The sequence below is a fragment of the Excalfactoria chinensis genome, chromosome 3 (genome assembly GCF_039878825.1).
Source record: "Excalfactoria chinensis isolate bCotChi1 chromosome 3, bCotChi1.hap2, whole genome shotgun sequence".
Lineage (NCBI taxonomy): Eukaryota > Metazoa > Chordata > Aves > Galliformes > Phasianidae > Excalfactoria > Excalfactoria chinensis.
The window spans coordinates 30,735,922-30,746,971 of record NC_092827.1 but is presented as its reverse complement, the minus strand read 5'-3'; the positions used below and the strand labels follow the sequence as shown (position 1 = coordinate 30,746,971).

General features: G+C 47.1%; 1 protein-coding gene across 2 annotated transcripts; it reads left to right on the top strand.

Annotated features, from left to right (window-relative positions):
- Positions 1 to 724: 724 nt before the first annotated feature.
- On the top strand, positions 725 to 8,018 carry TENT5A (terminal nucleotidyltransferase 5A). Of its 2 annotated transcripts, none has more exons than XM_072333355.1 (3): positions 725 to 805; positions 1,734 to 2,218; positions 3,085 to 8,018. In XM_072333355.1, exons 2-3 carry the CDS (start codon positions 1,796 to 1,798, stop codon positions 3,862 to 3,864), a joined length of 1,203 nt encoding a protein of 400 aa, XP_072189456.1. In that variant the 5' UTR covers positions 725 to 805; positions 1,734 to 1,795; the 3' UTR covers positions 3,865 to 8,018. The 2 variants fall into 2 exon arrangements, with proteins under 2 accessions (XP_072189456.1, XP_072189455.1); XM_072333354.1 differs by lacking the exon at positions 725 to 805 and adding an exon at positions 1,396 to 1,567.
- The last annotated feature ends 3,032 nt before the right edge of the window (positions 8,019 to 11,050 follow it).

Genomic DNA, 11,050 nt, shown 5'->3' with positions numbered 1-11,050 from the left:
ACATCTCGATTTTAAAAGCTTCCTGCTTATTTTTTTTTTCTTTTTCTCCTTTTAATAACTGCCTTGGCACACAACTCCGCACCATTCTCCGCACCTCTCATTTTCCAGCAGGTCAGGGCTTTCCAGTACAGCAATGGCTCCGCAAAGTTCTCAGGGTAGGGACAGAAGGAGATCGCGGGTTGCAACTCGCACTTTTCGAGTCCTTACTCCCAGAACACCTCAAATCCTACCGTGAAGCTGCCGGGAAGCCAAGCGCTTCTGCACGGCTGTGTGCCCCCTGCAGCGCTCGCCGCTCGGCAGGGGGCGCTATTGTCACGCGGCTGCGAGCGGCGACGGCGGCGGGCGGTCGGCTGGGCCTCCCCGGTGGTAGCGGGGGTCAACGGCACCGGGTAGGGTGGGAGACACCGTGCCTGCTCGCCCGGTTCGGAGCACGCACAGTGCCAGACGGACACAGCAGACGCACGTCAACCCCATCCCCGGCGCGGGGGGGACCGAAAGCTGAGGGGGGTTGCTATCTTCATTCCTCCCCCTTGCCCCAACCCCCCCAGGTTGGCGGAGCGCCCGCTCGGGGCGGCAGCGCGTCACGGGGCCGGGTGCCCCCATTGGCCCCATGCACCGCGCGTCACGAAGCCCCGAGCGGTGACGCAACGCCCGCACCCCCTCCCCCCATTCCCCCCCCCCCTTCCCCCCGCAGCCGCTTTCTCTCCGCGCAACCTGCGCGTGCGCTGCGCGGGGGGCGCAAGAGGCCTTGGGACGCGTCGCAGCTCTGCAGGGGATCGGATAACGTGTGTTTCACCCGGAGCAGGTGAAAACCAGGAAATTCAAGTATTATTAAAATTGAAGATTTGAGCATTAAAAATATGTATTTTTTAAAATTACACATATGTGTTAGATATTTTTCCCTCCTCCACAATCACCGCACTTTACAGGCATCTTCGCCCCCTGCACGGCGCTTCCCCGTTAAATCGCTCCGAGGGATCTCCCCCTTCCAAAGGCTCTGAAAATCGTGTCGGGCAGCGCGCAGCTCCGAGCCGCATTCCGGCGCTCTGCTACGGAGCCAGCTGCGCATGGAGCGTAAGGGAACGCCGCGGGGGCGGTGAAAGGGGTTGAAAATTAAGAATCTAATAATAAGAAGGGAATGCCTGGCAGCCGTAGGCGCGCACCTTGCCCCGCCGGCCCGCGGATGGGGGTACACTTGTTGCCTGCCCCCTCGGCCAGCAGCCAGAGCCGGCTGGGAGGGCGGCGGTGCAGCTCTACGCCGCGCGGTGCCAAAGCGCGCAGTACTCGCCGAGCCGCGGGGCCGTCCGTGGGTGCGCACGGGGTGGGCGTGCCGGGGGCACCGGCGAGGCCGGCCATGCAGATGGAGGGGGCGGGACGCGGGCGCCGTGACTCGGAGCCCCGGAAGAGCGGAGAAACCCCGTATAAAAACTACTGGGGACCTTTCCCGGGCAGAACTACGAAAGCTCCGGAGACGGCGGCAGCGAGCGGGGCGGCGCGGGGTGGCCTCACCGACGGCGCGGGGCGGCCTCAGCCCCGGCGGGGGGCGAGGGCAGCGGCGGCTCCGCAGGTCGGGCTCTCCCCCTGCCCGCACCGCCTCTCCCGCGTTCATTTTATTTTTGTATCTATATCTATTTTTTTCCTCTTTTTAACCTAAGCCGCGGGTTTGTGCCCCCGGCGCCTCGGGGGCGGGGGGGGCTGCCGGCGCTGACCGCTCGCTTTTCCTCTCTTGCCAGGCGCGGAGGAAGGGCAGCGAGGAGCCGCAGCGGGGCCGGGCAGCCCGCGGAGGCCGCGCACCATGGCGGACGATGAGAAGGCCGGCGGGGGTTACGCGGGAGGCTGCGAGAGCGCGCACTGCAACGTGCTGAGCTGGGAGCAAGTGCAGCGGCTGGATCGCATCCTCAGCGAGACCATCCCCATCCACGGCCGCGGCAACTTCCCCACGCTGGCCATGCAGCCCCGGCAGATCGTCAAGGTGGTGCGGAGCCGGCTGGAGGAGAAGGGCATCGGGCTGCGGGACGTGCGGCTCAACGGCTCGGCCGCCAGCCACGTCCTGCACCAGGACAGCGGCCTGGGCTACAAGGACTTGGATCTCATCTTCTGCGCCGACCTCAAAGGGGAAGCCGAATTTCAGACTGTGAAAGACGTGGTCTTGGACTGCCTCTTGGATTTCTTGCCCGAGGGGGTGAATAAGGAGAAGATCACGCCGCTCACCCTCAAGGTAAGCCCCAAGAGCTGCTCATTGAGCGTGCGGAGCGCGCAGGTGTAGCGCCTGCTGCGAGCAGAGCGTGCGGGACACCGCGTCCGTGCTCACCCGACACCTACGGGTGACACTGCCCCCCATCTTTGAAAGCTGAGCTTGCAGGAGGGTGCCCTGGCCGGTTCTACTCGGCTCTCCTTCCTCGGAACCATTTAGCTTGCCGGGAGTATTGACCCGTCCGGCATGCCCGGATGCCGCGGTGGTGCGGTGCCCGTTGTGCCAAACCCGAGGTGGTGGGAGGCGAGCAGGAGGTTGCCGCTGGCTCTGCTTACTTCGCTGTATGTCTCAGTGCCCCGGCGGTGCTCCGTCTCCGCTGACAGCCCATTCCAGTTCATTAAGGCAGCGTGCCAAATGCCTTTGAGATTTTTCAGAGGGGCAGTGCGGAAGCTGCACTGAAAGAACGGGGTTGAAGAGAGGGAACATTTGCTGAGTGTTTTTATTGTTGTTGTTTTATTATTGTTATTATATTGGGGAAGGGAAGTGGGAAACTTTTTTTTTTTGTTTTGCTTGTTTTTTTTTTTTAAAAGAAAGATATAATAGCAGTGACCTTTTGAGTGTGGGTGCAAGGCTATTTGGCATGCGCACCCTCGGGTTTGCATGCAGATGTATTCAGAAGTGCTTGAAAGAAGCGGAGGTGCCAAGGACTTCTCTTGCACGACAGCCCCAACAGGACATCCCCATGTCATCCATGTGCAGTGACAGCGCTACTATGTCATGTCCCCCTCCAGTCCCTACCTGCAAGCTCCTTTCATACACTGCTAGGGCTGGGTGGAGATGGGAAGTGGCTGCTGCAAAGGGGTTTGCTCATATTCTCTTTCCAATTGTAGGAAGCTTACGTGCAGAAAATGGTCAAAGTATGCAATGATTCCGACCGGTGGAGTCTCATCTCCCTGTCCAACAACAGTGGCAAGAACGTGGAGCTGAAGTTCGTGGACTCTCTGAGGCGGCAGTTTGAATTCAGTGTTGATTCCTTCCAAATCAAGCTGGACTCCCTGCTGCTTTTTTATGAATGCTCAGAGAATCCGATGACTGAGACATTTCACCCGACCATCATCGGTGAGAGCGTCTATGGGGATTTCCAAGAAGCTTTTGATCACCTCTGCAACAAGATCATTGCTACCAGAAACCCCGAAGAGATCAGAGGAGGCGGTTTGCTGAAGTACTGCAACCTTTTGGTAAGGGGCTTTAGGGCTGCCTCTGAATCCGAGATTAAGTCCCTGCAGAGATACATGTGCTCGAGGTTTTTCATTGACTTCTCAGACATTGGAGAACAGCAGAGAAAGCTGGAGTCCTACTTGCAGAACCACTTTGTGGGATTAGAGGACCGCAAGTATGACTATCTCATGACCCTTCACGGTGTGGTGAACGAAAGCACAGTGTGCCTGATGGGACATGAGAGGAGACAGACGCTGAATCTGATCACCATGCTGGCCATCCGGGTCCTAGCCGAGCAGAATATCATCCCCAATGTGGCCAATGTCACCTGCTATTACCAGCCAGCCCCATACGTAGCAGATGCCAACTTCAGCAATTACTATATTGCCCAGGTGCAGACGGTGTTCCCGTGCCAGCAGCACACGTACTCTACCTGGCTGCCCTGTAATTAAGGATCTAAATTAGTAGACCCGGTGGGGAGAACCTTTTCTAATGTGTAGAAAGGGGCAACGCGCCCCTTTGAAATGGGGTGCTTTGTGCAATGATGATCTGCTCTGGTTTCCAAGCTTGGTGAAAGCTTGTGGTTCTTCTAATAAACAATGGGAGCATGATCTAGAAAGAACCCCAAAATAATTGGATCCTACCCAGAGCACAAGAGGCCTGTCATTAAAAGCAACCAGCTTCCCCTGAGATAAGTGAGGGAGGAATGCTTGATGACAATATGGGTTGGCAGTATCTGCTCCCATAGCTTTGGCATAGAGAAGGTGGGAAAGCCTTATTTCTTTCGTTTTTATTCTTACTCTAGAATGGGATCTGCAAAAGGGAGAATATGAAAGAAACAAAAAACCAACAAAAAAAATAAATAAAATCTCAAAATACAATTCTATATATATATTCAGGAATTAAAAGTAGAGGCATAAAGCAGAGATAAGCTGAATTAAAATGTATATTGGAATTACTGCATTTGGGGCTTGCAGCAAGTGCCGTCTATGGATTGACGGTGTAGAATGTATAGCTTGCTTGAATAGAGAATGCTTTATCAGAAACAGCTTGCTCCAAATGAACAGTAGTAGATTGGTACAGTTAGAAAAACGGAAACACGTATGATGACAAAGTCCATTATTTCCAGCTGTGTGTGCGTGCCTCCCATTTTTAACATGTGAGAATGCAGGGAGAACAGCTGTGGCAAACTAAGTATGCTCAAGGACCAAAGATTTCACAAATAAGTTATCTGAGCAAAGACACAGTAGAATATATATATAAATATATATATATATATAAAACAAACAAAAAAAAAGATGTTGCTGTATTTGTACACACCAATAGTAATCAAAAGTGCCTGATGCCTTCATAAAATTTGAAGTGAGGAAAAAAAAATCTAGTTTTGTGGTTTAACCATGCATTTTGTTTTATCAGGGACACAAGGATTAAAAGCAAAACCAACCATAAGCTTGTGAATAAGTGGTGGAGGAAATGCCCTATTTTTTTTCTTGGCAAATACTTGTATAGAGTAAATGTTATGTCGGTGTGCTATTATCCTAGGTACGTGTGTGTATGTGTGTATATATGTTTGTGTGTGTATATATGTACATGTTACATGTGTATATCTATCTATATATATACACACACACAATATATATTAATGTGGTCTAGGAAAATGTAGCAATTAAGGAATGTTTAAATAAAGTACTATGTGTTTTCCAGTTTGCAACAGGATGTCATAGGACAGTGGGCACTTTGCAGTGAATTTTTAACCCACACCTGGGAAATTTGGAGTAAATGAACCAGTCAGGATTAAGGTGGGATTCAGATAATGTCTTTGGTTGCAAGAACTAGGATTACAGTAATTCAGTGGATTGCTTGTGAGCCATAATAATTCCACAAATGGGGAAACATATGACTAGCTGATTATTTTTTTTTTTATTTTTATTTTTTAAACTGTTTTGTACTGTAATGCCATTTTGACATTTAACCCACTAATGTTGTGACTGCATACCTCCATTATGTGTAATTCAGTGGAACGTGGATCAAAGATAGGTTTATTTAAACCCCCTGACAGCTAAAGGATATTGTATTAGTTGGAGATTTGAACACTAATTGTTAATATTTAAAGGAGTATTTTAATAGGATGCGTGATGCATTCCAGGACCACTAGAATTTAGTAAATGTGAAATGAACCCTTTTTAAGAGTTGCACGATTGCTTAAAATTATATTTTATATATATATATAAAATATATATATATTTTTATGCAAATATTAAACATCTTTGATCTGGTTGTCACACTGCATTTACAAGTTCAGTACTGTACTTTATTTAAATGGAATCACTTTACATTGGAACAATACCTATTCACTTTCATTTCCTCTCCCAAAAGACCAGCAGGGGGAAAATGAAACCTCTGCTGTTGTTTTCACTTCAGTGCCATCCCTGAGGGTGTTTAGATTTTTGTTGGGCTTTGGAACCCTGATAACTAAATGACACTTGACTCTGATATTTTGCAATTATTTTTTACTGAGGGGTGGGGGGCAGGGGAGGGAAAGAAAAAGGAGTTCAGGGCATTGAGAGAAAACCGTGCATCTTTGCATGGTTTCATGTTTGTGAAGGCAGGGGCTAGAGAGGACAGGACTTGTGTCCCGGCTGTGTTTTCCCTACAGAGCTACTAAGGTACATCTATTTTTGTCGCGCTTTGTACTTTTAACTCTGAAGGCAATCTAGCAGGAACCTGATTTGTTTACAGAAGCACCTTCCCTGTGAATTCTTCAGGAAATGTACAATCTGTTTAGTTGCCCTTTGCTGTGTTTGCTCAGAGACCTTGTCCCCACCAACCCTTCCTCCCCCCTGAGGCCTTCCTCCTCTCTGAGGCCAGAGCAGGGCCCGTTTTACAGGCTGGGGCCCGTGTCTGTTGGTGGAGCTGGAAGGTGCTGGCCAAAGCGTTGCGTTGCCGGCAGCTCGAGGAAGGTTCCTAGCGGAAACACGGGGAGGGCTGGGGAAATAGGATCAGCTGGTAATGTGGTATGTCTTCTCTCGCCGCAACTATTTGCAGCAAATGAATGAGTCATCCCCTCTTCTGAGGGGGCTGAGAATCTATAGCGGTGCCACAGCCACAGAATGCTGATAGTACATGACAGTGTATATTTTTTTTCCATTGAAGAACCCTTTTTCCATTGCTTAGAAGAAAGTTTTGATTTACTTCCTCTCCGCTCAAATTTTATTGTGTTTTTATGATTGACAGCAGCTAGTTACCTTATAGTGCATGTAGCAGGGCTCTGAGCTAAACTGCACCTTTCAGCGTTTGCATTTTGATACATATATAATATGTTTTTATATATATTATATAGGTATTCTGGATCTGTTTTGCATATGTTAATGAGCAAGTGGTGGAACTGGTGGAGCTTTGTTGTATCTGTGATGGGAGTTTAAAAGGTGCCCGGTGTTAGAGGTGGGAAGAAGGCGTGAGCTCAGGCCAAGAGTTAAATAAGAACCCCTTTTCAAAGCTGGTTTATTCCTGCGGTTTGCACACCTTCCTCTCCATAAAGTTTGACTTTTTAAAACTATTTTTCCCTCCCCCCCACCTCCTGCCCTTCGTTACACTGATACTTTTAAAGTTAACAACCGCATTCTTGCTTTGTAGACTTCATTTTTCTCATCCAATCAGCTGCAGGGCTACAACTTGCTGCAAGAGACAGTGCCCCTTTTAAAGAGCTGAACTGATTAAAAACGTTGACCTGATTACAGTAAAACTGTTTGTGCTGCAGCTGAATTTATTGCTAACCAAGAGGGAGCTAAACTTGGTTCAGTGGAGCTATCGTGAAACAACTGAGAGCTTTGAAATTGGACTTATTTTTTTCATAGATGTAGCTGTCCCCCTAGAGCAAGAACACCTCTTCCAAAAATAGAAGGGCAGTTAGAAGACCAAAAAGATGATATTTTTTCTAGCTTTATTGCACTTACTTAAAATATTTTTGTTTTGTCTTGCACAAAGGCCTTCACACAGATCTTCGAAACACCTCTTAATGTTTGGTTTGCATTGTGTCAGAAGCTCCAACCAGTTCAAAGAAAGGTTTTGTTTTATGGTTTTTGTTTTTTGTTTTTAATTGAGAAAATGAAGTGTGTTAGATAAAACTGCACAGAAAAGGAAAAACTGTAACTGCATATTCAGCTCCTATTTGAATATATTCTTTTGTACGGTTTTCTTTATGCAGAGTTTCCCTTGCGAGAAAGGAAATCAGTGTACTGTTTTGCTGTTGTAATAACGGTTTGCTAACAAAATAAATAGTAAAAAATAAATAAATAAAAAGAAAAAGCCTGCAAATTTCAAGACAGCTTGGCCGAAGCACTGCAGGCTCCTGCAGTCTGTAGGAGTTTGTGCAGATTTGCTTTCCCTCAGATTTCCTTACAACTGTTGCCTTCTGCAAGGCATCCTGTTGCAGCAAACTGCTCCTTGGATTGCTCTTTTGGAACATTTTGACTATAGGCGTTGTCAGAGAAAGAAAAAGAGCTGATGGAAAACAGACTCTAGAGGGAACAGATTGTGAATTTTGTTTACAACATCCAATATTTGGATTTTTTTTTGTAAATAAAAAGAAGTTATTTTTTTCTATTGATTTGTGTCTTCTGTCTTCCGTGTCTGAAATAGCTCTGGCTTGCTCCTGGTGAATACCAACTTGCTTTCATCAAAAAAAAAAGGATGAGAGCAGCACTTTGCTGTGAAGAGAAGCATTGGGCTGCTTTCTGATGAGAGCACAATCCATTTTGAGAAGCTTAGCTCAACTCAGATGGGCTCACTGAGCTGTGGAGAAACCTCCCCATCAGCACCAAAACCAGTGTAGTGCTTGTCAGGCTGTGTCAAAGCTCTGAAGCTTTGAATACTCTTGCTGTCTTTATGGTTTAGGCAGTGTGACCAAAATTTCCTTGTGATGTCTGGTAGTTCAGGACAGTGAAGCTCTCTGCTGGTAGCCGCACAAGGGTCTTGATGTTTCAGTAGCTCTGTAGGGCTAGGGGTGCTGCTCCCCTGATAGAAATATGGGCCCTTTTATAGCAGAAGGCTGAGCGCTGCAGCTTGGGAGCAGGGATTTGCCTACCCACTGGATGCAGCTGCTGAATCAGTCTAATTCTTCCCCAGACTCAATGTTTGCTCTCCTTGCCTGCCCCACAGTGCTGTCCTTGTCAGTAGAGGTATTTGCTGTGTTTACAGGGGAGATGCTTCTGTAATGAAGGCTAATTTCCTCCAAAGGCACTTCAAGGGAATATAAAATATTAATTTACAATGCTCACGGCAATACTTATTAAAGCAGGGTGCCTCAGTCTGGCCCAAATTTGAAAAACATCAACTAAGACTCTGCAGTATGCAGCTTTTACTGGCCTCATTCATTCACTACTCTGGGCTTGGAAGACATAGCGTCGGCTAAGTGCTTGCTTCAATGTGCTTATTGTAATGATGAGTGAACCTGTATTCCCCTAGAAAAACAAACAAATAAACAAGCTGCTAGGCTGCTCGTTTATCCAGGCGCGGGAGCAGCCCCCTCACCCAGCGCTGGGCACTTGTACAGTGCCTCCTTTGAGAGCCCAGCCGGCTGAGGCTGAGCAATGCAGCCAGAGGAGGACGCGCTCTGCATCTCTACCGCCCTGTCTTTCCATGGTACTGCCAGGAATGGCAGGAGGACGTGGCCCAGTGCTTCCGCCTGCTAGCTTGCTCAGTTCTGAAGTATTTTAGGCAGTCTGGCAGAGGGGTCTGCAATGCCCAAAGACACAAGTGGAAATTGGAGGACTGGAAACCATCTAAATTCAAATGTCTTTTGACATTCACCTCTCAAAACCCAAGCCTGAATGAATTCTCTTGCCCTGGAGTTTCTCTGTGGCTTTTTTTCTTTTTTCCTTGGGGGGGGGGGGGGGGGGGGAAGGAAGGGGAGATGAATGCCAATTGAGTATTGGGAATGTGGAGACTCCCCCCCTTTCCCAAACAGAGGAGGAATATGATATATGATGAATGTAGAGCCAACTGAATGCTGTGTTTTAGTAGGTTGGATTTTTTTAAGGAGGGAGGAACGCTGAGGACTGCAGAAGAGGGAAATCAAAATGAGGGTGTGAGACCCTTAATCACCTGACCAGCCACGTCAATGGGAGATCATGTTAATAGATTAAATTAAGAGCTCAGAAACGGCTCAAATCTTTGTGCTCTGCTAAAATGAACGTAATCAGAGGAGCTGTCACTTTGAAAGATAAGCAGCAGTCTGCAGTTTTTTCTTGGCTGCAGCGACACATTTTTATTTTATTGCTTTTAAAAAAGAAAAATCATCAGGAGCCTCTTTGCCCAGGAATGAAGATGAACATTGTCTAAATCAACCCTGCATCTTCTAGTAAGTGTATGTGGAATCCCTGAAAGACAGTAAGTAGATAATACTGAGTTCAGTACTATAAACCTGCTCTTGGGAAAACCGTATGAAACATCTGCTGAGATTTTTGTAGAGCAGTTGCATAAACTTTGTTCCCAAGTGTTTGTGTGGATCCAGTCATACCTTCCTGAAAATACCACAACTTCCTCCCTTTTTATTATTACTTTTAGTAAAATTCAGTGTGGATGGCTACATGCTCATAGATAGAGCACAGTTTGTAGCAATGAGCCATTGCATTGAGATAGTGGTATCCATCCTTGGAGATTTTCAAAAGCTGCCTCAGCTTATACCTGGGCAGCCTACTCTAGGTGTCCCTGTTTGAGCAGGGACTGGAGCAGGTGGGCCCAGAGGACCATTAAAACCCAATCCATTCTGGGATTCTGTGATTACAGCTAGTGTAGTTTTGCAGGAAAACCTTAAAATTCTGCAGAAGGGTGTTAAAAGCAGCTCTGTGTGTGGGACTCTAATCCTTACGAAAGGAGCAGGAGGACAGAATCAAAATCTGCACTTTTAGACAAGAAATACTAACCCTTCAAAGACCTACTAAAACAGGATATGCAATGCAGGTACATGTCAGAAAATCTTCCTTTTTTGTTGTTTTGGTTGAAAAACTTAATCCCGAATACACACTTAAATATTGGGCACAAAACAGTTATTCTGCAGGGTTAAAAGGTGCCTTACATTCCTGTAACAACAGCTTGACAGGCAAAAATATCTTCTTGTCAAGAGGGTAGTAGGCCTAAACATGCTCGCCCTTTTGGATTTGGAGGTTGAAAACTCTTTTAGATGATCTTTCTCCTGGTTATTAAGTTTGTCTTGCTAAGCATGGAAAAATGCTTAGACAGACCAGACAGCTTTAAAAAATACAATCCTCAATGTCTAAACCTACAAAGACCTACTTCTCTTCAGCTTCTCCCATGCAAGATGTAGAACTGAGTCCTTTCTAAAATCAAACTAAAGCAAAAGTAGTTGTTTTATATAATTATGTTTTGGAGATATCTAGCTTATTGCTTCTGGTGTGTATGTCTTGTTACCCTCCTGCCATTTGAACAAAGATGATGGGAGATGCCTGCAACAGGAAGTCCGTGTTTCCTGATGGAGATGTATGTGTCTCTGCAACACTCTTCTCTTACTTACCTTCATTAGCAAAGGAGCACTTTAAAAGCATTTCTGTATCTGCAGTAGCCACATGGCCTTCTCTTTCACTGTGATTCCCTTAATTGAGTCATTCCCTTAATCCAAGG

Bases quoted from the DNA above. Each gene is read 5' to 3' on its own strand.
- TENT5A (XM_072333355.1), top strand. From the start codon at position 1,796: ATGGCGGACGATGAGAAGGCCGGCGGGGGTTACGCGGGAGGCTGCGAG. The intron at 2,219-3,084 runs GTAAGCCCCAAG...TTCCAATTGTAG, and splicing joins TCACGCCGCTCACCCTCAAG to GAAGCTTACGTGCAGAAAAT.